The sequence below is a fragment of the Peromyscus eremicus genome, chromosome 1 (assembly GCF_949786415.1).
Source record: "Peromyscus eremicus chromosome 1, PerEre_H2_v1, whole genome shotgun sequence".
Lineage (NCBI taxonomy): Eukaryota > Metazoa > Chordata > Mammalia > Rodentia > Cricetidae > Peromyscus > Peromyscus eremicus.
This window is the reverse complement of record NC_081416.1, coordinates 98,872,323-98,897,152: the sequence shown is the minus strand read 5'-3', so window position 1 is coordinate 98,897,152 and position 24,830 is coordinate 98,872,323. Positions and strand designations below refer to the sequence as shown.

At 52.9% G+C, this 24,830-nt stretch overlaps 1 protein-coding gene across 2 annotated transcripts in view; it reads left to right on the top strand.

The window, feature by feature from the left end:
* Stard10 (StAR related lipid transfer domain containing 10) overlaps positions 1–14,850 on the top strand; it is a 30,567-nt gene extending 15,717 nt beyond the window's left edge. For both annotated transcript variants that reach the window (XM_059270303.1, XM_059270312.1), the window contains 5 exons: positions 11,050–11,197; positions 11,761–11,864; positions 12,474–12,591; positions 14,168–14,220; positions 14,436–14,850. In XM_059270303.1, coding sequence (XP_059126286.1) covers positions 11,050–11,197; positions 11,761–11,864; positions 12,474–12,591; positions 14,168–14,220; positions 14,436–14,681 — 669 coding nt within the window. In that variant the 3' untranslated portion in view covers positions 14,682–14,850. The remainder of the gene's footprint in view (positions 1–11,049; positions 11,198–11,760; positions 11,865–12,473; positions 12,592–14,167; positions 14,221–14,435) is intronic.
* The last annotated feature ends 9,980 nt before the right edge of the window (positions 14,851–24,830 follow it).

Here is a 24,830-nt window from a genome sequence, read left to right as displayed (position 1 = left end):
CATCGGTGGATGTTGCTCATATCACTAGAGTTATTAATTCATCAACATTTCTGGCAGCTGCTTTCCGCCAGGCCTGTTCTGGGCTCTGAGGGTTGCAGAACTGACTCTGAGGCTGCCCCTGTCCTGGGTGGAGGAGGGAGGGGATGGACAACATGGCCCTTGGTGGCTCTGTACTCTTCAGGGTGGTGGGTCATTCTGAACTGAGCTGGACTTGCTTATTCTGTTCTCCAATATAATTTTCTAATTACAAATGCAATAATATACTCATGAATATTGTAACAGAACTTTTCTTACTTTATTTTTTCCTGAGCTTAATTTTTTCACAAGTACTGGGGATTGAACCCAGGCCCTCATTCAGGCTAGGCAAACACTCTACTACTGAGCTACATTTTGTGTGTGCATAGGTGCACATGTATGTGTGTGAGAGCACATGTATGTATACAAAGACCAGAGAAAACCTTGGCTATCATACCTCAGGCACCATCTATCTTGCTGCTTCTTCTTCTTCTTCTTCTTCTTCTTCTTCTTCTTCTTCTTCTTCTTCTTCTTCTTCTTCTTCTTCTTCTTCTCCTTCTCCTCCTTCTCCTTCTCCTTCTCCTCTTCCTCCTCCTCCTCCTCCTCCTCCTCCTCCAACTCCTCCTCCTCCAACTCCTCCTCTAACTCCTCCTCCTCCTCCTCCTCCTCCTCCTCCTCCTCCTCCTCCTCCTCCTCCTCCTCCTTCTTATTTCTTCTGTTGTTCTAGTGTCTCTCATTGGCCTAGAACAGGACAAGTAGACTAGGCTGGCCCATGAGCACCAGGGATCCATCTCTCTATTTCTGAAGTTCTGGGATTACAAGTATGGGTTACTGCCTTTTAAGAAATTATTATTAAATTTTATGTGTATTGGTGTTTTGCCTGCACGTATATCTGTGTTAACGTGTGCCTGGAGGCCAGGTCTCCTGGGACTGGAGTCACAGGCGGTTGTGAACCTCCAGATGGGTGTTAGGAATTAACTTAGGTCTTCTGGAAGAGCAAGTACTCTTAACCACCAGCTCTCCAGCATGCACCCCCACCCCCCCGCAGCTACTATACCCCACCCCCCTTTTTTTAACATGGGTTCCAAGGATCAAACTCAGGTCCTGATTCTTGAAACTCAAGTATTTTACCAACTGAACTATACCCCAGCCTCCTAATCCTCTTTTTAGTGACTGTGTGTGTGTGTGTGTGCGCGCGCGCGCGCGCGCGCGCGCGCGCATGCATGTGAGCCTGTGCACTCACCTGTGAGTGTGTGCAAATGTGGAGGCCAGAGGTGGATATCTGGTATCTTCCTCCTTTGCGCTCTTAGTTTTTGAGACAGTGTCTCTCACTGAACCTGTGCTTGCTATTTCAGCTGGGCTGGCTGGCCAGTGAGCCGCCAGGATCCACCTGTCTTCACCGTGCAGGGCCGAGGTTTGCAGGGCTGAGGTGACGGGTGTCTGCTACAGTGCCTGGCTTTGACGTGGGTGCCGAAGATTCGAACCCAGGCCCTCATGCTTGCACAGCAGTCTCTTTGCCTGCTGAGCCATCTCCCCAGCCCTTTCCCTTAGCCTTTTCTCTTCCTTTCCTTTTAACGTTTTTATTTTAAGACAGGGTCTCATTAAGTTGTCTAGGCTGGCCTTGAACTTGAAATCTTCCTGCCTTAGCCTCTCAAGTAGCTGGGATTTCATAGCTGTGCCAACCAGGCCTGGCTTGCCAAATTATTTTCTGGAATAGTACAGCTAGTATAGTATGGCGTTCTTTTCCTTGGACGGTGGGGCTCCTGAGGACCTGACTCAAGTGCTTATACTCATTCTACCACTAAGCTATACTGGAACCCCATGTAGCACTGTTAGCACATCCCTATCAGGAGTGGGTATTTCATACATTAATGAGTATCTTCATATGTTAGTTTATGCGTATAGATAGATACCTCAATATTTGTCAGATTATTACTACTACTATTATTATTAAATTAATTAATTAATTGATCTATTTATTTATTTATTTATTTTGAGACAGGGTTTCTCTGTGTAGTCTTGGCTGTCCTGGAACTCACTCTGTAGACCAGGCTGGCCTCAAACCCAGAGATCGGCCTGCCCCTGCTTCCCAAGTGCTGGGATTAAAGGTGTGTGCCACCACCACCTGGCCACATTATTATTTTTTGAGACAGAGGTCTCATAATGTTGCCCAGGCTAGTTTTCAAAAGACACCTACTCCTTCCCTCCTTTGTCAGCCTCCTAAGGAGCTGAGGCTAGTGAGCTCAGACCTCCTCTCCTGATTAGCTTATTTCCTTCTTTTGACTATCAGAACTATCAAAGATCTTAAAACAAGTTCCAGATCTTCCCTGGACCTGCCTCTTGGTATTCCTGACCCACCCCAAACTCTCTACTCCTTTGTCAGAGGAATTGTCCTTAAGGCAAACATATTTACAAGCACCCAAGGGTCTTTCCCAGCTGTGCAGGTGACTGAACTGAAGCGGAACACTATAAGCCACCGGCTGACGTCCAGAATTCTGAGTTAGAGGACCCCACCCAGGCACAGCCTCCCCAGATCCTGTTCAGGAAGCTCAGGTCTTAACTGAGCACTTGCTATATGCTAGGGGCCGCCATGTTCAGGGCCCACAGAACTGCAGGGAGAAGAAGAATGCACTGTCTGCTTCAGACAGAACGACTGTCTGGAGTGGAAGAGATGAGGAGGTGGGGGACAGAGCACAGCCTGAAGAAGTTAGGGACAAGAAAGCCAAGTGAGGACAAGGAGCCAGTGAGGGGATGTTCTGGGAGGCATCTGGACAGACCGGGAGGAGGTGCCTTGCTACCCATCACGGCAGGACTGATGGATCTTTCCTCTTCCCTGTTGCCAGCTCTTGGAGAAAGGTCTTAGGAGTTTCCGTTCTGAGGACTCCAGAGTCTCAGGACAAGGAGCAGGTCATCCTTCAGATTGTCCTGGGCCTGGCCTTCTGTGGAAAGGAGAGCTAGGGCAGAGGCCCAAGGGCCGACCAGCTGCAGCACCTCTGCCTGTGCCCTGTGGTGGCTGTGCCTCTCAGATCCTCCTGTCCTGGGCCGACCCAGTCGGGGTCACAAAGGGTGATTGGGTTGACCTGTGCAGGCCCTCCTGTAGCAAGCACCCACCTGTTTGTCCACCTGAGCCTTTACGACGTCTTTGTATGCCCTGCCCTGTGGAGGTTAGCGGGGAGGCACTCCCTGGGCAGGGCCAGAGAGCTTGGGGAAGAGCCTGGGCTTGAAGCCGGTAGAAGGCACATATTGGAGGCTTTCTCTACCAGCCTCCTTTAATCCTCACAGCACCCCACCCCCACCCCCAGGGAATGATGAGCCTCCTTTGACAGATGAAGGTGCTGGGACTTAAAGCTCCTTTCTTTGCTCAAGCTGAGGCCACGTAGCCAGGATGTAGGGAGAAGAGATCTGTCCCCTGCACACAGCCCAGAGCTGCTAGGTAAGCTGAGAGCCTGTGGGGCCCTGGCAGAGCAGTGTGATGGCCTGAGGCTTCTCGGAGGGGCTTCCGAGTCAGAGCCCCTGTGCTGGGTTTCAGGAAAGCACGGCCCTGCCTTTGAGCTGTTCCTCTCTGGCCGGCCAGCCCTCCAGAATGGCATAAGTACTGTGTCGTATGTTCCTTAACCAAGTCTCCAGGTGCCAGGGTGTGCTGTTTTAGCTGGTGACTCTTGTGATGCTTTGGAGTCAGGAGTCCATGGGCTCTGGTTCTCTGCTCCGGTATGTTCCAACATCTGTAAGATGGTGATTCCTGACTCAGGCTTTAGAAGGTGATGGGGTGATACGTACAAAGAACACAGCACTGTGCCCTCAACATTTGCTAAATTTCGCTTCCCTAGAGTCCGTGATAGGTGCTTCTGTCTGGTTTGTGAACGATGCATGTGCCAGTGACTCACAGAACATGGTGGTGGCTGCTGAGCTCCTGGTTATCGGTCAGGGCTGTGATTGACTTGGGCCTCTCAGCTGGGGGGCCTTCCTTTGGTTTGAACCCGGCTCTGTTGGGAAGGGTTGCCTGCTTATTGGTTACTCCCTTCACAGAACCACCTGCTCAGATATTGTGTTGAGGAGTCAGTGGGGTCTTCCCTTACCTTCTTCAGGGCCTCAGTTTCCCTAGTGGTGATTTTCAGAGGGGTGGTCAAAGGCATCATCTGTTTTCCCGGGTCAGGGATACTGGGGACCACCATGTAAAGTCTTAGTGGGAGGGTCCTACGGGGGTTGGTTGTGTGTCGGTGTGCCCATTTACTTACCATTGCCTGGTCACAGGTTGTTCAGACCAGGACGAAGCCTCTTGGAGGTGATTGAACATCCTTTCCTAACTCAGGTCAACAGCTGGGCTGGGAGAACCTGTTGCTCTCCCTCAATGCAGAGCCTGCATCTCCAAGGCAGAATGCTGGCACCAGGGGGCCTCTTCAGAGTTCTGAAAGAGGTGAGGGTCCACAAGACCCGGCCTCTGGTCTCCTCCTGCCTGACACGGCCTTCTCTGCCCCTGCAGTGGCCTGTTCCTTTAGCTCAGTTGCCCCAGCCCCTGGGCCTGGCTCCTAACCCCTGCTTGTTCTGCACTGTGAGTTTTCATCCTCACCTCTTTTACTTTTTCCTCGGTTTAGGGGCTCCTCTTTGGGGGCGGGGCTTAGGCCTGGCTTGCCTCCGATTGGTTCCTCACTCCCTGGGTTGATTCTAACAGGCCTGGCGCTCAGCAAGTTTCAGGAAGCCGTGCATAGATGATTGGAAGGGCAGGGACCAGGGTAAAAGTAAGAGAGCTGCCAAGCCACAAAATATGAGGGTGTGCAGGCAGATATGGCCTTCTAGAATGGAAGCCTGCTGGGGAAGAACAGCTATTTCTTGAGTGTTTATTATATGCTAGTCATATTTCATACATTATCTCATCCGGTCACAGTATCCTTAGGAGATAGCTATTATTACTGTCCCCATTTTTTTCTGTGAGGAAACTGAGGCTCATGTGTTCAGTCTTGTGCCTAGGGGTGAGAGCTGGGATTAGACTGGAGATTGCCTGCCACAGAGCATTCATGATGCTCCTTGGCAGTCTTCCTTGCTTATCTAGTTACTTCTGCTGTAGCTCTGTGGGTTTGGGGTGCTGAGTGAGGGCTATGCCCAGGGGTTCTGGGCAACCTCACACAGTCGCGGGGATCCCCACATCCACAAGATTTGGAGAGAGTGCTGGGGACACAGCACGCAGTTTCTCGGGGTGACACTTGGTCCCCCTGGGACTCACTTGTAACATGGCAGCTGTCACACACTGCTGTCGCCAGACTTGGAAAGCTTTGCAGCCCAATAGGGCTCCTGGGGGAACAAGTCCCCTTGAGTTAGATTTCCAAGTGAGGGGCTCAGGGTCCAGCACAGAAACAAAGTTGGATGTAATTTCCTGTGCTCGGCACTGTGGCGCTGCCTCCTGGGTTGCTGTGGAAAGAAGCTAGGCCCTTTGCCACAGGCTGCAGATGCCTGTGGACACACCTGACCTGACCACTCATCCTGCCTCACACCCACCCCTTCCCGGTAGCAGCCAGAATTCTCACCTTCCCAGCAGTCTTCAGCTCCTTCCTCCTCCAGTAGTCTGGGAGTCCTTTGAAGTTACTCTCTGTCTTAAAGATACAGTGTCATGCAGTGTCTGTGCCCAAGGAACTCTGCTCTGTTCTGTGACTCAGCACGATCCCACAGGGTTCTGGGGGGGGGGGGGTGCTCTGGAGCATAACGGCTCTGATCTCAGAGTCTTGGCAGGAGGATGGTCATTTTTGTCATTTTCCGGGCCGTGTTGCTCTTTCCCATCCAGATCTGGGTACTGCAGGGTCAGGGAGTAAGGAGGGGGTAAACCTGGCCCCAGGGAAAGCATAATCCTGGGTTGGATTTCAACACTTGGGGCTGAGATGTGTGGTCACAGTCCCTCCATCCTCATTGTCCAGTGTGACATGTTTGAGGACTTGCAAGGCCTAACCAGCTTCCAAACTTGGTTTAGAGTAGTTCTGGTTTCCTATGTTCCTTGATGGTTAAGAAATAGGAGGAGGGGCTATTGAGATGGCTCAGCAGGTAACACTTGCCTCTGTGCCCGAGGACCTGAGTTCAGTTCCTGGTGCCTACATGATGAGAGAACCAGCTTCTGCAAGTTGTCCTCTGACCTCCGCATGTAACACACACACATTGCACATATGTATATGTGTGTATGTAGGTATGTATATTTATTTCAGGACACGAGGGATGGTTCATTGGTTAAGAGCAGTAGCTGCTTTTCCCGAGGACCTGGGTTCAGTTCCCAGCATCCACATCACCTGTATTCTAGTTTCAGGGCGTCTGATGCCCTCAGGCTGGTACAGTTCTCCAGTCTTCTCCTGACATTCAAAACTGTGACACTTACAGGCCAGTCCTTTTGTAGAATTCCCTCTGTTGGGGTTTGTCTGATGTTTTTCCTGTGGTCAGTGTTGTGTCTCTGTGGTGGAGACACCCACTACGTGCTGTCTCTGTTTCCACCACATCCCATTAGGGAACACATGATTGTGACTTGACCTGTGACTAGTAATGTTCACAAACCTCCCAGCCTTCTCTACTGGGAAGTTATCCCCCACCCCTTTGTGTGTTTGGACCTGGGGACCTTCTGTACAGCACACCCCAGAAACTAGAGCCAGGTGGATGCTCTCAGCCCCTCGGCACACCATGCTCTTGCCTGGCCCTGGGCCTTGGTCCTGACTGCACCTTCTGCCTCGATACTTGATGTGTGCATGCATGTGCAGAGGCCAGAAGCTGACATCAAACTGTGCTGTCCTGATAACTCTCCACCTTATTTAATGAGCCAGGATTCATCCGTGAAGCCATCACCAATTCAGACAGTCCAGCTAGCCAGCTTGTCCCAGGAATCTCCCAAGTACTGGCGCCACCTCACTGTCCAGCATTTACATGGTGATGGGGTCGTACTTAGGGCCCTCACACTTGCATATCAGTGCTTTACTTACTGAGCCATTTCCCAGGCTCTTACGTTCCCTTGTAATTAGTAAGCATTCGATAGGCAGTGCCTTGAAGCTATGCACATAATCCATTCTTAATCATACATTGCATTTCTTTAGCCAGACCTGTATATACTTTGATTTCTTATTGGGTTCAGTATAATCTGTTGTTATCACTGTGTTTTCATGACTCATTTTAATCAGCTTGTCCTAGATGTAGCTCATGGTAGAGTGATCAGCTGTCCTAGTTTGCCTGGAATTAGGGTCTCCCAGAACTTTCGACTTTCAGTGGTAAAGCTTGGAGAGGCCTGGTAAATGCCGAGGAGTCGGTCAGCCTTCAGGCTGGCTCTCATGTCTGCTGGACACGGTCTCTGCCATCCTTTGGGTACTTCCTTCCCTTCTAGCAGTAAGATGTCCCAGGTTCATCCTACGCTTCCCATGACCAGCCCTGGAATCACCATTAGTCCAAGCCGACTTGGAACCAGGGACCTTTTGAGTATTAGGCCATGTATGCCACGCCACAGAAAGTTGAGCCAGGTGGACATACTCAGCCACTTAGTACACCATGCTCTTGCCTGGCTCCGGGCCTCGGTCCTCACTGCACTCTCTGCCCTGTCCTTGGCAAACACCTCCCTCCTAGACTGAGCTTCTCCAGGAAGTCTGCTCCCCACCGGTCCCTGAGGAGCCAGGCTGTTCTGAGCCCTTCCGGCGTGCTAGGTCATCTTCCTTGTCTGGAAGATTAAGCCCAGGCTTCAGATTCACCTCTGTTTCCTCTGACTCAGGATAGGGCTGGAACTGGGACTGCTAGTTGAGTAGTGGGATCCAGTCACACACTTTCATGGACTAGAAAAGTAAATGGGGCAGAGGGGACTACTAACATAAAGCCATGCTTTATAGATATAGGTCGGAGTTCATTTTTGAATTTCTCTCTCTCTGTCTCTGTCTCTCTGTCTCTCTGTCTCTGTCTCTGTCTCTGTCTCTGTCTCTGTCTCTCTCTCTCTCTCTCTCTGTTGTTGTGGTACTTGTAGAACCCATAACTTTGGCCATGCCAAGCATTGGCTCTGCTAATGAGCTCCATCCTTCTCTTGTCTGAACTTTAGGACTCTCTTTAAACTGGTTGTGGTAGCACATGCCGGTAGGATTTCCTGAAGGAGGTGGAGGCAGGAGGATCACGAGTTCAAGGCTAGTCTAGAACTCTTATTAAAATAAAAAAAATAATGCACATGTATTTGTGCATGTGTGTTCATGTGCAGGTGCATTTGTGTGCATGTGTATGTTTCCAAATTATTTTGTTCAGAGGCTTGAAGGTAGGGAAGGAGCAGAAGATTTGTCTGGTGTCCTCAGCAGGGCAGATCTGTCTGGCCTCCTTGTGGCTGACATCTAGAATTCTTCATTCTAAAATGGGTCTCATTCTTTAGAATGTAGCTATGTCCTGGAGGACCTTTTGTTTGTTTGTTTTCGAGACAGGGTTTCTCTGTGTAGCTTTGGAGCCTATCCTGGAACTCATTCTGTAGCCCAGGCTTGCCTCAAACTCACGGAGATCTGACTGTCTCTGCCTCCCGAGTGCTGGGATTTAAGGCGTGCACCACCACTGCCCAGCCTGGAGGACCTTTTTAATTGAAAATTTTTGTTATTAGCTGGGTGTGGTGGTGCACACCTTTAATCCCAGCACTCGGGAGGAAGAGGCAGGCAGATCTCTGTGTGTTTGGAGGTAGCCTGGTCTACAAAGTGAGTTCCAGGACAGCCAGGGCTACACAGAGAAACAAAAGGGAAAAGAATTCATTATTGCTGAAGCAGTACTACAGACATTTCGGAAAACCAGACATACAATGAAAGGAAAACAAAACATTGCACTCTTATCAGACAGACGGCCAGCTGCCAGACAGACGGCCAGCTGCCGTGGCCGGCCACCTGAGAGTTGTGCGTCTCAAGCTTCTTCTAAGTACAGATTTTCCTCACTGCACCCTTCAGTTTGTAACATCCTGGGGTGTGTGTGTGGGGGGGGGGTCAGAAACTTCCACCGCTTGTTTCCATACATTTTCAGTGCATCCAGTCCTCGGGTCCCCTTCGTGTTTCTCTAGTTGTCCCCAAAACCTCTCTTGTAAGGCGGGTGCTGGGCTGTCATCCAGGCACTAGAGGCTGAGGCTGCAAGAGCGCAAATTCAAGTCCAACCCGGGCAATTCAATGAGATCCAATCTCAAAAGAAAAGGGAAAAGCCCTGGGGATTTATTACAGTCTCCAGTGCATGAGGCCCTAGATCAAATCTGTGGTTAAGAGGAGGAGGAGGAGGAAGAGGAGGAATGTCCTATTTATAGCTGACTTTTTTTTTTAACAATCCAGAGTCATACTTTACAAATGGTGGTGCCCTAGCTTGGACAGATTGCTCAGGGGTTAAGAGCACTGGCTGCTCTTCCAGAGGACCTGGGTTCAATTCCCAGCACCCAGGCAGCTCACAACTGCCCAGAGGATATAATACCCTTACACAGATACACATGCAGACAAAACACCAATGCACATAAAATGAAAGTAAATCATTTTTAAAAAAATGCTAGGTGCACACGCCTTTGATTCAGTACTCAGGAGGCAGAGGCTGGCAGATCTCTGAGTTCAAGGCCAGCCTGATCTATAGAGCGAGGTCCATAATGGCCAGGGCTACACAGAGAGACCCTGTTTCGAAAATCCAAAAACAGCGACAGCAATAACAGCAAAAATCCAAATGGTGAGCCAGGCATGGTGGCACTCACCTTTAATCCCAGCACTCGGGAGTTTGAGGCTGACCTGAGCGAGGTCCAGGAGAGCTGGGGCCACACAGAGAAACTCTATCTCAAAACAAAACAAAACGAGCACTATTATGATATCAACCTGACAGTGTGCCCTTCATGGACAGAAGAGCCGAGGCTGGGAGCTCCGCAGTGCCCAGCACCTGGCTTTGCGTACATCTGTTCTCATGGTGTCACTTAGCTCGTTCCTCTGTGACCTTTAGTTTTTGTAATCTGAAGTGGTGTGTAGGGTATAGTGAGTTTCTTGTACTTAGAATCCTCAGCTGGAGCAGCCCATTGTGTGCTTTCATGGTGCCAAGGCCTGTCCTGGGTGAGGAGGGAGGCGGTGCCGTCTCTCCAAAAGCTGCATGAACTCTCTCATGGGTAGAGGGTAGTGTGTATGTGTGGGTTTCCTGTGTTGGGTGAATGTCCGTTCTGAGAGAGCATTGGAGACTACACAGCAAAGCTGTTGCATTTACTGTGGGGAACTTGATCTCGGGGGTTGGGCTTGGGGTAGAGTAGAACAAGGGCACTGAATCTCACCTTTTTGAATACAAATCTTGAGAACCCTGGCTCTTTCTTTACTTGCTTCCCAGACATGTGAGCTGGATTAAATCCCAGCCCTGCTACTTAACCAGCCAGGTGACCTAGGGCAGGTACTAAACCTCTTTGAATCTCAAGTCTCTCCTTGGCTTTCTTAACTGGCATAATCATCGGGAGGCCTAAATAAAGCAAGATGCACTGAGCGGTTCGCTCCCCGAGATGGGAAGCTCCTTGAGGGTGCAGCTAAGTAATAGGGAGATGTCTGAAGATAGACTCCTAGCCAGGATGACCGGCAGTTCATTATCTAACCCAGGCTGGCCTTGAACTTGGGGGATCCTCCTGTCCCAACCTCTCAAGTGCTGGGATTACAAAGATGTTTGTCGAAGTGTGCGCGCAAACACACACACACACACACACACACACACAGTGTGGCCAGGTAGTAAGGTCTATTTGGGCATTTGATTTTTCATTTAATGTGTACCTATCTTAAGCTCCTTGTTGAATTAACTGTGAGCTTCTGCCCACATGCTGCTCCCAGGGGACAGGGAGGGCAGACATAGAGATTCAGTGTGTGGGAGCCTGGATGGTTCACCTGAAAAGGATTCCTGAAGAGGAGACTGGGCTGAGCTGGGAGAGGTAGGGGGAGGACTGACTATCCTTTGGTACAGGAGGTTTCTGGGGAGCTGGACCAGTCCTGTGATAAGAAATGAGTCCATGCTGGCTTCAGTGGCCCCTGGTCTTACATCTTCTCTTCCTCTCGTGCCTGTGTGACCCTGACAACCTGTGTCTGTCTGCAGTGCAGGATGGAGTGCGGTGATGTGCCAGCTGAGACGCTCTACGATGTCCTGCATGACATAGAATACCGAAAGAAGTGGGACAGTAATGTCATTGAGACTTTCGACATCGCCCGCCTGACTGTCAACGCTGACGTAGGATATTACTCTTGTGAGCAGACACAGAGCAAGACTCCAGCCCCCTCAGACCCCCACCAAGTCCCTCCTCTAACTTTCCCACTCTGTGGTCACTCCGGTGGCCAGGCTGCTCAGAGACCGGCATGCTGAGACCGAGAGCTGTCTTTTCCTTGGGCATGCTCACGTCTTCTCACTGACATACACACTTAAAAAGGTCCCCCACACAAACATATGCATACACAGTTGCACATACAACTCATAGCCACATGCCATGTACCACAGAGACACATTTTTATGCATATGCAATCACAGTACTGTCTTTCTTTAAAATATATTCACCGATACAGCAGACAAGTCAGAACAATAAGGTGAGGGCTCTGTGAGGCCCTGAGGGGCAGGGTAGGCCGAGATAGCGGGGACAAGGGTTCTGCTGTGTCCTCCCTCGTTCCACAGTGTGTCTATGGTAGGAGTGGGGGTACCTGTCTGGATGGGGAGGGCTGGCAGTTAATAGGATCCCCAAGTCTCTGGTCTCCATCACACCCTCCCTTATCAGAAGATGGGCCAGCAGCCGGGCTGAACTGTTCTTGCCCTCTGCAGGGAGGTGTCCCAAGCCCCTGAAGAACCGTGATGTCATCACCCTCCGTTCCTGGCTCCCCATGGGCGCTGATTACATCATTATGAACTACTCAGTGAAACATCCTGTGAGTCGTAGGCCTGCCCTCCCTCCTGGCTGGGCAGAAGGGTGATGGGCAGGGCTGGGTTGTGGCTGTCACAGTGACTTCAGGCAGGCACGGGGGTCAGTTTCCTTCCTGCAGAGTGAGGACAATGACGTCCCTGCAGGGGTTGTCAAGCAGCTCAGGGAAAGGGCGGTATGGGCAGAAGGGCCAGTGGTTTGAACTGATGTGGCTGACTGGCCCTTGGGATAAGACTGGCCTAGAAATGGGGGAGCAGGAACTCGATGGCAGGATCCTATGGCAGGACTCACTTGTACTCCCTGGGCAGAGAGGGCAGGCAGGTTAGCCTAGGCAAGGGTTGAGTGCCCACAGACACTCATAAACCCTGACGCAGCCCTGTACTTTACTGAGGGTACAAAGAAAGCTGTAAGAGGGGCAAGGATGGCCTGGCCTGATTCCTTTTTCCTTAACCCATGGATGCCAAGGGATGTGAACAGCTATGAGTGTGTGTGTGTGTGTGTGTGTGTGTGTGTGTGTGTGTATGTGTGTGTGTGTGTGTGTGTGTAAGAGCATGCTCATGGAGACATTTCCTCTGTCCCTACCCAAGTCTCACCTCCCTGTGTCTTTCATCCCCAGAAATACCCACCTCGGAAAGACTTGGTCCGAGCTGTGTCCATCCAGACGGGCTACCTCATCCAGAGCACGGGGCCCAAGAGCTGTGTCATTACCTACCTGGCCCAAGTGGATCCCAAAGGTGAGGGATGGCCCGGCAGCCCATCCACGGGCTCCTGCCCTGTACAGGGCATGAACTTGATCTGCCAGGCCATCTGAGGGCCAGCTGTTAGGATCCACTTAGTACTGGGGGTGTCTATATCCAAAGCTAGTGGTTTGAAAGGAATGGACCTACAGGGCAGGCATTGCTCCTCCCAGGAGCTTGGAACTGCCTCCCTGGTGCTAACATTCCTAGCTTGGACCTGTCCTGCCCTGTCTCCTTCAGCCACATCTCAGAGGCCTGGGTTTTCCAAGCTTGTCTGCTCACCTCATTTCCATGACAGCTGAGCACTCATCTCTTTTGAGGTGGTCAGCCTCCTGGACATCTTCCTCAGGATGTCTTCTAGACACTGGAGACTTGTATTCAGCTATGAACTCATCACTGGCCTCCCTAGACCCACCTTTCTTCAGATCACCCACCACTGCTCAGCACTTGCCAATCAGCTGGGGCCAGCTTCTCCTTGTCAGCTCCCAAGTCCAGCACTTAGCTCTTTCCCGCTTCCTCCCTTTCTTCTTCCTCAGTCTGTAGCTCAGGCTGCCCTGGAACTCATCATCATCATCCTGCCCCCATCTCCTGAGTTCCGGGCATTGCAGGAATGTGCTTACCTTTTCACCCTCTGACATAGCTCCTAGCCTAGCGTTCTCTTGGTCCTCTACTAGAGGAAACGAAACAACAAAAACCTCTTATTTCCTCTGACTCACCTGCTTAAAATGCCACCGTGACTCTGTTGCCCTCTGAGTATAGCCTGAGCCGCTGCCCAGAGTTTCTAGCCCCTCCACACCCTTCCATTTCCCACCTCGATGTTCATACAGCCTTTATCCTCCGCTTGCTGCCTGCACCTCCTCCTCTTCCTCAGTGCTCCAGGGATGCATGAAATGATCCTTCCTTTGTCCCCAGTTCCCAGAGTGAGGGTCTACTCCCTGTTTGTGGGCCCATTCCCCTCCCAGCAGAACACCAGTCCGTGCTGCGACATTGAGTTCCTGTTTGGATTCCCCAGGCTGGTCCAGGGCGGGTGTCACGGTGGAGTGAGTGTGTGACTGAATGAATGAGTGAATTAATGATGGTTAAACCTCAAGCGTCATTGACAGGAATACCCCATGTCACTTGGGCACAGTGGCCCAGGCCCTTGGTCCTTGATGAGTGTACAGAGCAGGTACTTGAGAGTGAGACAGATGGAGAGCTGGGCTGTGGGTTCCAGGTCAGCCTAGACTGGGCTTCTGGGCTTACGGGGTCTTAGGAGGCCCAGGAGGACAGGCGGGAGAGTGGCTGAGCACCAGGGACAGTCCTGGGTGATCAGTGTGAGGGGAGGCAGGTGACAGGCTGGAGCTTGGTGGGTCAGGATGTCAACCCCTAGGTATTGCCTAGGACCCTGTGGTTTTCTTCTCTACAGCTGAAGCTCGGCAGAGACAGTGGGGGGCAGAGATGAGGGGGGGGAATTTGAGAACCTCCTTGAGAAGGAATAAAAAGGGGCGGCCTTCCTGCAAACTCTGGCCATGGGCGGGGCTCGCTAGACGCTTAAGGCTGCCTTTTTCCTCTTGGCCTATCCCTGCCCCCACAGGCTCCTTACCCAAGTGGGTGGTGAATAAATCATCTCAGTTCCTGGCTCCCAAGGTAAGTGGCTTTGTACTTTGGGGAGTGGGGGGAGGGGCAGGTGGCAGTGGGCAGGGGCAGGGTTAACTCTGGCTGATGGGCCGGGGCTCCAGACTGGGCCGTAAGTGGGACACCGGGGACCGCTGTGCACCACTGGAGGGCACTGGAGGGATGTGGAGAAGTGCTGGTCCTTCCGGGCACCCCTAACCAACCCCGTTCGTTCGTACGGTCTGCAGGCCATGAAGAAGATGTACAAGGCCTGCATCAAGTACCCCGAGTGGAAGCAGAAGCACCAGCCCCACTTCAAGCCATGGCTGCACCCGGAGCAGAGCCCGTTGCCCAGCCTGGCGCTGTCGGAGCTGTCGGTCCAGCACGCGGACTCCCTGGAGAACATCGACGAGAGCGCAGTGACAGAGAGCCGGGAGGAGCGAGCAGGGGGCGCGGGCGGAGAGGGCAGCGACGACGACACCTCACTCACCTGAGGACCGCCCCTCGGCAAGGACCAGGACAGGACTGGGGCCGCGCCCTGGGGCACGGAGCCTTCTGCACTTCCTCCCTCCCCCCACCTGCCTTCCGGGGGGCTCTGGGCTCCTGCTCAGGTGGCTGTGGCCTGGCTGGACATGGCCCCAATAAACGAACCACACAGCCCCAGCCAGCTCTTTCTTGTGCCTGCTTCTCATCTGCCTGGCAAGGCGCTGGCCTGTTCCGCAGTGATTTCCCTGAATACTATTCTTGCCCGCTGGACCCTTTGCACCTTTAGACATCTTATTTCCGCTGTGTAACTAACTGCGGGAGGGGGTTGCCGCCGCCCCGCCGCCGTCTCCTGTCCTGTTTCCCTTCTCCCTGTCCATCGGCACATTGACCTTGCTGGTCACAGAGGTGGTTGGCTTGTTCTTCGGGGCTCTACGAGGAGCTGGTCTGACCAGAGGTCAGGTTTTTGCTGTGTGACAGACCTCTGGTCCAATCTAGCCATAGACTGTTGGTCTCTCACACTCTCTGGCTCGTGTCATCACAGAAGGAAGGGGAGGGACCCATAGGTCAAAGACCAGGGCTGAAGGCCTGAGATCTGAGGTAGGGCAGTGAGTCCTGGAGGAGGGAGAGGGTGGGGCCGGTGAAGACACGTTTCCAGTGCACATAGAGGCAGTTAGTTAGTGTAAGACTGGTACTGACAGGAATCGTGGGGTCCCCTCCTCGGACCAGGTGCCAGCCCTCACTAACGTTACCCCTGGCTGCTCTGAGATCTGGAGGGAGGCCTGGGCCACCTCTGCTGTCTGTGGCTTATCTCCTGCCCAAGGGATGCCCAGAGTCCCAGAGTTGGTCTTGGGCTCTGCTCTGCTCTGCTCTGGTACTTTTGGCATCACAAGAACTTGTGTCTGGAAGTGCTCCCCAAGATCTGACCCTGTTCACCTCTCCTGGAAAGCCCTGCCAGTGGAAAAACAGCTCAGAGTCAAGTTTTTCCCAGAGGAAGAGTGTCTATGGAGAGAGGGCCTAGACAAGAGACCCTATCACCCAGAAAGTTCCAGCTCTAGCCCTGCCCATAATGGTCTGTAACTTTGAGGGCACCCTGAAGAATTGCAGACTCCCACTTCCTAGCCTGTAACCTAGGGTGATAGCGTTTACCCTTAAGCAAGTGTGAGAACTGAGACTGAAAAGAACCAAGGGCCCATCACTGGGCCAGGCATGGAGTAGGCTCTCTGGTTAAAGGCACCTTCCTCCTTTCAGAGCAAACCCCTTGGCCCACCCTGCTGAGAGCTGTTCTTCTAAATATGCCCATTTACCTATGGAAAAATGGAAGCCCAGCTAAGTTAAGGCCTTTGGTTTGGCTGGCTCCAGGACCTAGAAATGCTTGCCAAGTCTGAGGATGTCATCTGTATGGGGAGGAGGTGAGAAGCGGCCAGGTTCTGGTGGGACTTTCCCAGCACCCTCTGCAGGGAGATGTGGTCTTGGGGACAGAAGCAGGGTGCAGGAAGACTCCCAGGGAAGGTGGTCGGTCACCCGCCGTGGTGGTCCCGCCTCCAATGACTTCCTAGCCTCTGGAGGTGGTGTGTCTGCTCTCCCGGGGTAGACTCACCAGGATCGGTGGGGTCTCGGCAGGGGCGGGGTAGACATGGGTCTCAACCCCTTAGCAAGCTAGAATGGCAAGGGAGAGACACAAACCCAGCGGGCAAGTCGGTCCAGGGGACTGAGGATCCGGACTAGACTGGGGGCGGGACCGGCAGGCTCCCTGCCCCTTCCCCGCCCTCACGTCCCCCGGGGTGTCACGTGGGGCGGGCGGAAGCGCCGGGAGAGGTGGGCGCGCCCGGACCGCTGCTGCGAGTTGGTGGCGGCCGCGTGTGACAGACGGGACCGGGACCGGGACCCGTGTCCCCCGCGTGGAGTTCTCCTCGCTCAAAACAGGTCAGTTCGGTTGCTGGGGGCTCCTAATCGTCGGTTGTGATCTGCACTGCCCCCATTCCTCAGAAGGGAATGGTGAGGCCTGGGGCACTTTTCTCGGGGTCATCTGGTGTGCTCTCCTGCCTGGGAATGGAGTGAAATGGGGTCACCTCGGGAGGTGGAGGCGTCCGGCCAGACCCGTAAGGACAGGGAGGGTGAGCTAGGTGACACCTGCTTCCAGCTGTCAGCTCTTCTGCTTGCGGGCTCACAGGCTCTGGAGCCACCCGTGGTCGAGCGGCTTGGTTTTCCCACCTGAGAAATGAAGGCTCCCACCCGATCGACCGCGGACACTACAGCCTCGCAAAGCTGTAGGACCTTAGCCCTGGACCTGAGGTGTTGGTAACCTTGGGCAGGCTGCTTCCGTCCTTGGCACCTCAATTCTCCACCAGTTAATGGGGGCACGGTTTCTCTAGAGCCTACCTGGCCCAGTTGCTGGGAAAGGAGGGGTGTGTTCATTGAATGGGGTCAGGCTGGGGGTGGGTGGGTGGTTGGATGGGCTTGGAGGAGGCTTGCAGTAGAGCCAGGGGGTGGCGGGGTGGGTGTTTGGTCTCAGATCTCCATGGGTAGGTTTGGGTGCTGGGTGGTTAGGACCCAGCACAGTAGGCTTCTGCCCTGTGTTCCTCTAAACCCGGTGTCCTGGGGAACCTTCCCTAATGCCCAGACTCGGGGTTCGAGGGCTCAAGCTGGACTTGGGGGGGGGGTAATCAGGTCAGGATTTGACTGCTGCTGGGTCCCAGGGACCCTGATACCTCTACTTGGAGAGCAGTGACTGCCTTGCTAGGGGAAGCCTAGCATCCTGGCACCTCATTACAGGGTAAAAGAAACTCAGCAGAACCCGGAGACAGGTGTGGACAGGTGCAGAGCTGGGGAGGAGAGGATTCCTGGAATGAGCCTTGGTAGTTAAGTGGAGGTTTGCAAAAGCTGGCTGCAAGGTGAGGGCAGAGCTCGTAACAGAGGAAGGGACTCTTTAACTTGGAGGAAAGGCGAGGAGGTGGGTGTGGCTGCTGGGGTGGTAGATGTGTGGACCACTCATCCATGGGACTCATGTCCCGTTGGAGTTCATTTGGACCCTGGCCTGGGGACCCTGCTCTGCAGTGGAATAGGGTACAAGTGAGATGTCCCAGGCAAGCTACTGATGGCTGTGAGGTGGAGGTGGCCCCAGTGCCCCCAGGTTTCATTTGGACATTCAGGCCTCCCTTACTTGGTCCCCCAGCCACACACTCCACTCATCAAGAGTCAGCCCTTGTGCGGAGGTGTGCCCATCCCACGAGTTTCCTCCTCATCCAAATCCTCATGTTCTTTGAGACTTCAGGGTTCAGATATGGGCTGCTTATTGCCATATCCCAGCCTGGTTTTCAGTTCTGGGTAATGGCAGGGCTTAGGAAGGGTTGCCTTAGATGTCTGTGAAGATGGGTTAGAGTGTAAGACCAGCGAGGGATCTGGTGTCTGGAGTTCTAGTCCTGCCACCAGGCCTGTGTGACTTTGACACTCCATCCTTTCCAGAGTACCCTTTCCACATCTGAGGGGTGCGACAATAAGCCTGGCTTCATGTTCCAAGGACAGCTGCTAAAGCAAGTCAGACCAATGGGAATCCTGCCTAGAGCTTGAGGAAAGGTGGTCCTGGAGGAAGGGGTGGTGGGGAGCAGGGGCTCAGAGTACTGGGGCTAGCAATGATCCAGGCCTAGGGCCTCTGTGGGAGGGAGGGGAGTCTCCCCCATTCTCTAGGACTTCTCCCTCCAGACTCCACTCTCCCTGGCTGAGCTCAAAGCCCAAACAAGTGGCCTCTGTTCCTGGGGAGGGGGAGGGGAAGCAGGCCCTGGGCTCCAGGCCCGCCTGTCCAGCACTGACCTACCTCCCCCTTTCGCTCTGGGTCTTAACTCTTGGAAGCCTGGACTGGGTACTAGGCTGTTTGAGGGCTGGTACCTCTTGTCCTAAAACCGACCTGTCTGTCTTGCTTCAGGTTTCTGGGCTCTGTCTTTTTCAGAGGGGACTGACAGGATGTCCTCAGAGCAGTATATATGTGGGGTATGACTGCAGTCAGTTCCTCTCAACTCCTTTCAAGTCCATCAGGCCAGATTTAGTCTTTCCACAGACAGCATGAGGGTGTTTGTGTTTTAAAGAGGGATTCTGGGCTAAGAATGACTCCCAAGTGTCTGACAGGAAAGACGGGGGTCTGAGAGTCCCCTGCAATGTGTGTTCTCCACAGAGCTCAGACTTACAGCTGACCCGACCAGGACTCCCACCCCACCCCAGTACTGACAGAGAGTATATTACCTAACTTATTGTCCACCTACCCCTCCCCTCAGCCAGGCCCCCAAACCTGTATATTCCAACTGGGGCTCTGGGGAGGACAGTCCCTTTCCAAGGAGGCTGAGGTATCAGAATTCCCTTAGGTGACAGAATTCAGGTGTGCTGTGGGACCACAGTTCAGGGCTCATCATCTGCAGCTTTCTTGTGGGATGTCTATCTCTGTCATTCTTTGGGTCATAGGTCAGAAAGAAAAGCCTGTCCTATAATTAAGTTTTCTGAGCTGGGTGTGGTGGTGCACGCCTTTGATCATAGCACTCAGGAGGCAGAGGCAGGTGGATCGCTGAGTTTGAGGCCAGCCTGGGCTACACAGTGAGTTCCAGGACACCCAGGGCTACACAGAGAAACCCTGTCTCAAAAAAACCAAACAAGGGCTGGAGAGATGGCTCAGAGGTTAAGAGCACTGACTGCTCTTCCAGAGGTCCTGAGTTCAATTCCCAGCAACCACATGGTGGCTCACAACCATCCGTAATGGGATCTGGTGCCCTCTTCTGGCCTGTAGTCATACATGTTGTATACATAATAAATAAATCTTTAAAAAAACAAACAAACAAACAAACAAAAACAAAAAAAAAGATATCTGTTCTAGATCACTGGGGTAGAGTAGCTGGGAAGGGATGAGGAATTAAGTGACTAGTTCAGTAACATTAATATTTCATCCAGTGTGGTAAATTATTATTTAAGTATAGTCATAGCAGCAGTGGAAGCTGCTATTTCTTGGCCGTTCCCATTTTATAGGAGTGCAAAGTGAGGCCAAGAGGCAAGGTGATTTTCTAGGGGGCCATTCATTTCTTAGACTAGCTGGGACACTACCTTTTCATTGTTTCACAATGAGACCCTTGAGCACGGGGAGATTTTTTGCAGATTCAAACGCAGTCCTACCCTGGATTCCTCATTGCCGTAACTGGCAGATTGGAGGGCTGCCAGGTCCCTGACATTGGTGGTGATCAGTTCTGGAGCAGGGATGCCTGCAAAGGTATTATACTTGCAGACTGGCCTAGTTGCACTGTCTTGACTGCCCCCCTCCCCCAGGGGCCCAGTCCTAGGAAGGGCAGCTCCCGGAGGATTAATTTCCTGCCTCATCCCCCTGGCTTTCCCAGACCCTGTTTTGCTGCCGAGGAAGCCAAGGTCTGTAGATGGTCGGCATCTGAGGAGACAGAACTGGGGCAGGAGTCCAGGCCGGGGCTCTGTGTGCTCTCTTAGCTGGCTGGGGCCTGGTTAGGGTCTCTGAAACCCTGAGCTTCCTGCAGCGGCTGCCCCGCCTTGTCACAGGGCTTAAGTCTGTATCGAAAAGCCAGGACCCAGCTCCTCCCAGGGGCCCCGGGATCTCTGCCACGTAGAGTGTTTCCCAGAGTCAAGAGACCAAAATACAGAAGCCACCTGAGGTCAAGTGTGTGGTGCTTAGGGCCTCAGTGGGCTAGGGAGGGTGCAGGGATGCGAGATCCGTTCTGTACCCTCCCTCTATGGATCTTCTTTCCCCTCATTTTCATGTCGTGAGGGCCTCTCAGGGCTATTCATTCCTCTGTCATCATCTGAGGTTAGAGAGCGGGAGCCACATCTGGAATCTTGGCGGCCCAGGGCTCCTGGGGGAGTCTTGTCTGGGCCCATGTCCTTTGGCCAGGCTGCAGTAGGTGGACGAGTCCCCAGGACAGGACAGTTCAAAGCTGAACGACTCTTGCTCCATAGCCTCCTGGGTGCCCAGGTCTCCCCCACTGGCATCCATCTATCCAGACATTCTTTTCTTTCCTCTTCTTGCCGGGTCCTCTTGTCCCATGTATGGACCACGCTAGACAAAAACCAGTTGGAACAGTCTAGATCTTGCTAGGGTGGTGGTGACTGGAAGGGAAGCCTCTCCCATCCCTTCACTCGCTCCCTCATCCACATTAGCTGCCTTGTAAGATTCTGACTCTGCCCTTTAAAGCATTAGAGATTTGAGGGGTCGATTTACTATGTAGTTGTTCCCAACTTTTAAATTCCCAGAAGTTGAGGTCCCGGGGGCCTGCAAAGCTTGGATTTGGAGTGGGTCACCTTGAGTTGAAGCTAAACCTTATGCCACACTGTGGCCACATTGAGGCCTGCAGAATTTTGTGGGTTACTCAGTGGCTCTGATTCCCTGCTGGCCTCCAGGCTCATGCGACCAACCACATGTGCTCTGCCGCTTCCCTTTCTAGAAATCCACAGGGCCTGCCCTGGGGCCCAGTGGTAGCCCATGGCACAGTAGCCTTGTAATGGAGAGCTTTAGGGGTAGGACCACTGCACTGACTCCGTTCATGGAAGAGAAGCGCCATGGACACCAGGGTGTAGTTGAGGGGGAACCCGGACTAGGGGCTGGAAGGATCATAGAGCAAGGTCAAGGGTTGCCCTGTGGACACCGGAGGCAGCATGAAATGTGGCTCAGCAGACCCAGGTCAAGTCTGCAGAAGATTGGGGTCTGGAGGCCCCTACAGAGAGAGGTGGTACAGAGGCTTGAGTCAGGAAGACCCATGAGATGTGCTGTCAAGCCTTTGGGTACAGGAAGCTGGGCTTTGGCCAGTGGGCTTTTACCACACCAGCCATTACTCAGCTGGGGCCTGCCTCTGTAGAAGGAGACCTGTGCCTTATAGTATGTAGACTGCTTCACAGAAATCCTCCTGGCTGGCAGGCTCCTTGATGGGGATTGGGGTACACTCTGTCATTGGCCTCAACATTTGATGTTCCAGGGGTTGGGGCAGGTAGAGTCCATGATGTGTGAGCCTGGCTAGGCTTTCAGCCCCCTGAGCGTCAGCCCCTGGTCTCTTTAGTGAGGACCTTCGGTGGGCTGCTATGTAGTTTTGTAACAAAAATGCCATGATTTCTTTCTCCCTAAGACACCGGGCCTGGCAGGGAGAGAGGGGACCCCCTCCCTGAGGGGCAGAGCTGGGACAGATACTTTTCCAGAGGGTGGGTCCCACTTGCTTAGTGAAAGGGTGCCAGGGTGTCAGCTAATGGTCTACCTTCTCCGTCAGAGTGGGGCTGCTCCTCCTGTCTCTTCCTCTGCTTTAAAGACGACTCATTGAGCCTAGGGATATCCAGGGACCTGACCAGGACACCTACTTGCCTGTACTGTTTGTGGCCTGAAAATCCACATTTTTTTGGTCTGGAGAGATGGCTCAATGGTTTAGAGCTCTGGCTGCTCTTCCAGAGGACCCAGGTTCGATTCCCAGCGCCTACATGATGGCTCACCACTGTCTGTAATTCTAGTTCCAGGGGATCTGAGGCCTTCTTCCAGCCTCTGAGGGCATCAAACACACACATGATGTACAGACATACATGCCAGCAAAACACCCATAACATAAATAAAATGAAAATAAAGGGGCTGGAGAGATGGCTCAGAGGTTAAGAGCACTGACTGCTCTTCCAGAGGTCCTGAGTTCAATTCCCAGCAACCACATGGTGGCTCACAACCATCTGTAATGAGATCTGGTGCCCTCTTCTGACCTGCAGACATACATGCAGGCAGAACACTGTATACATAATAAATAAATCTTAAAAAAAAAAAAAAAAAAAAACAACCCACATTTTGGACCTGGGGATGTAGTTCATTTGGTAGTGTTTGCCCAGCATGCACTAGGCTCTGGGTTCAATCCCCAGGAAGGCAAAAACGGAATGTGATAGTATTTCTGTAATCCCAGCCCTTGGGAGGTGGAGGCAGGAGAATCAGAAGTTTAAGGTTGGGATGAGGAGGTGGATCAGTGGATAGAACACTTGCCTTGCAAGTGGGAGGGGAAGATCTTCTATCACCGGAACCCGCGACGGCAGCACGTTCCCTCGGGAAGATCCAGAAGCTTTCGGACGGGCTAGCCTGATCTGTGCAACAGAGAGCAGCAACCAGAGACCCCTTCTCAAGCGAGGTGGAAGAGGAAGACTGACCTCTGCGGTTGTCCTCTGACCTCCACACGTGTGCCCTGGCATGCGTGCCTACACTCAAAACACAAACATGCGTAAGCATACGCATCACACACCTACAGAAAGAAGTTTAGGGTCCTCATCTGCTACATAGGAGATGTGAGGCTAGCTGGGGCTATATGAGACCATGTTTCAATCCAACAAGAATATCCCTGCCCCCCCCCCCCACACTTATTTCTCAGTGCAGAAGTGGCCCAGCCTACTTGCAGGGGTTTTAATGCCATCTGAAGGGACCACTCTTCCTCAGTTCTTCCCATAACAAGCCAGAGAAAGATGAGCTCAGGCTGTGGGCTTGCTGAGTCCTGGTCCTGACCTGCCGTGTGGCCCTGCTTAGGCTCTTGCTCTCTCTGGGACTCACTTCTCTTCTGGAAATGGGGAGAGTTGGATGAGGTGCTGCCTGTGTGTTAGGAGGTGGCTGGGGCCCAGGTAGCACTGGGAAGAAAGCACACGTGCTGGGGAGGCCACTGTCCTGCAGTGTGACCTGGGAAACTGCTATCCGTGTGTCAAACTGGGGAATGTCTGTTCACTTCGTAGCTATTTACTGTGGGCCACCTTTGAGACACAGGGGAATCAGAGCCTCCCCCGCCCGTCTGGGTTGGGGTGAGAGAAAGTGTGTGATGCCACTGTGACCTGGGAGTCCGGGACTGCCTCTTGGAGCAGGTGGCCATCAGGCTGGGAAAACTGGGTGGAGAAGTAATCCAGGCAGAGGGAGTTGTGTAAGCCCAGATCTGTGAGGAAGCAGGGCTGTCAGGGCCCGTCAAAGAAATGAGGGCCGGCATCTGAGCTCACCTGGGCGGTGGGTGAGCAGCTATGGAGGGCAGGCAGGCAGGGGAGAGGCAGGTGCTGCCTTTGAGAAGGGTGGCCGGGCTCAGATTCGGGGAGCCAGGTGTTGGCTGCTGGAAGGACCTGTTAGGCTGTGGGCAGCGTAAGTGGTGTGAGCCAGCATCTCTCCTGTGTGTGGGCTCCCCAGAAGTGTTTATCAAGCTACCCAGCAGGAAGTGGCTAGGGCAGCCTCACTTGGGAAGACAGGTTGGGGCAGGCTCCAGAGGGCTCCAGGGGACCCCAGAACCTTATGTCTGAGAGATTGCTGGATTCGGACTCCACAGTTGCCTTGCCCCGCTCTCCTCTCTGCCATCTCACCAGGTAGCCTAGCCACCTGTAGATCCTGCCCTGCCCATGCTGACCCACCGCTCACTGTATCTGTGCCCCGGGTGTCTGCATTCTGGAGGCTTGCGGGGGTGGGGTGACTGCTACCACCAGTTCTAGACCAGCCCAGGCTAAAGAGCAAACACTGGGGGAAAAACAAACAAACAAACAAACAACCAAACAAACACCTTCTCCCTCTGCCTGCCCCTCCCCCCCCAAAAAAAGAAAATGAAAACAATTCATAGTACAGAAAACAAGGAACCAGTGTCAGAGCAGTCGTGAATTCCTGGGGGTTAGAGAGAAGGCTGAGGTGGTAAAGTACCCGGTGTGCATTCCTGCGGACCTGAGCTTGGATCTCCAGCATCCATGTAGAAAGCTGGGCACAGTGCTGTGCCCCTGTAACCCCAGCGCTGGATAGATGGAGACAAGTGAGTCCCTGGAGCTTCAGGTTCAGTGAGAGATCCTGTCTCTGAAAATGAGGTGGAGAGTGATGGAGGAAGACACTTGGTACGATCCTCCGGCCTCCATGCGCGTATGTCAAATGTGCGTGCACACCTGCATACACACTCAAAAGAAAAAAAAAAAAAAAAAAAGGAAAAAGCAAGTAAATCCTCAAGTCTCCTAGTGGTTGGAGCCCTCCCGTCACTGAGTGCTCCCTGTACTCGGTCCCTTCCGACTCTGTCACTTCCCATTGTCTGGACAAAACAGATGAGTATCTTTTTATTTATTTTAGTTTTTGGTTTTTCAAGGCAGGGTTTTTCTGTGTAGTCCTGGCTGTCCGGGAACTTGCCCTAGACCAGACTGGCCTCAAAACTCAGATT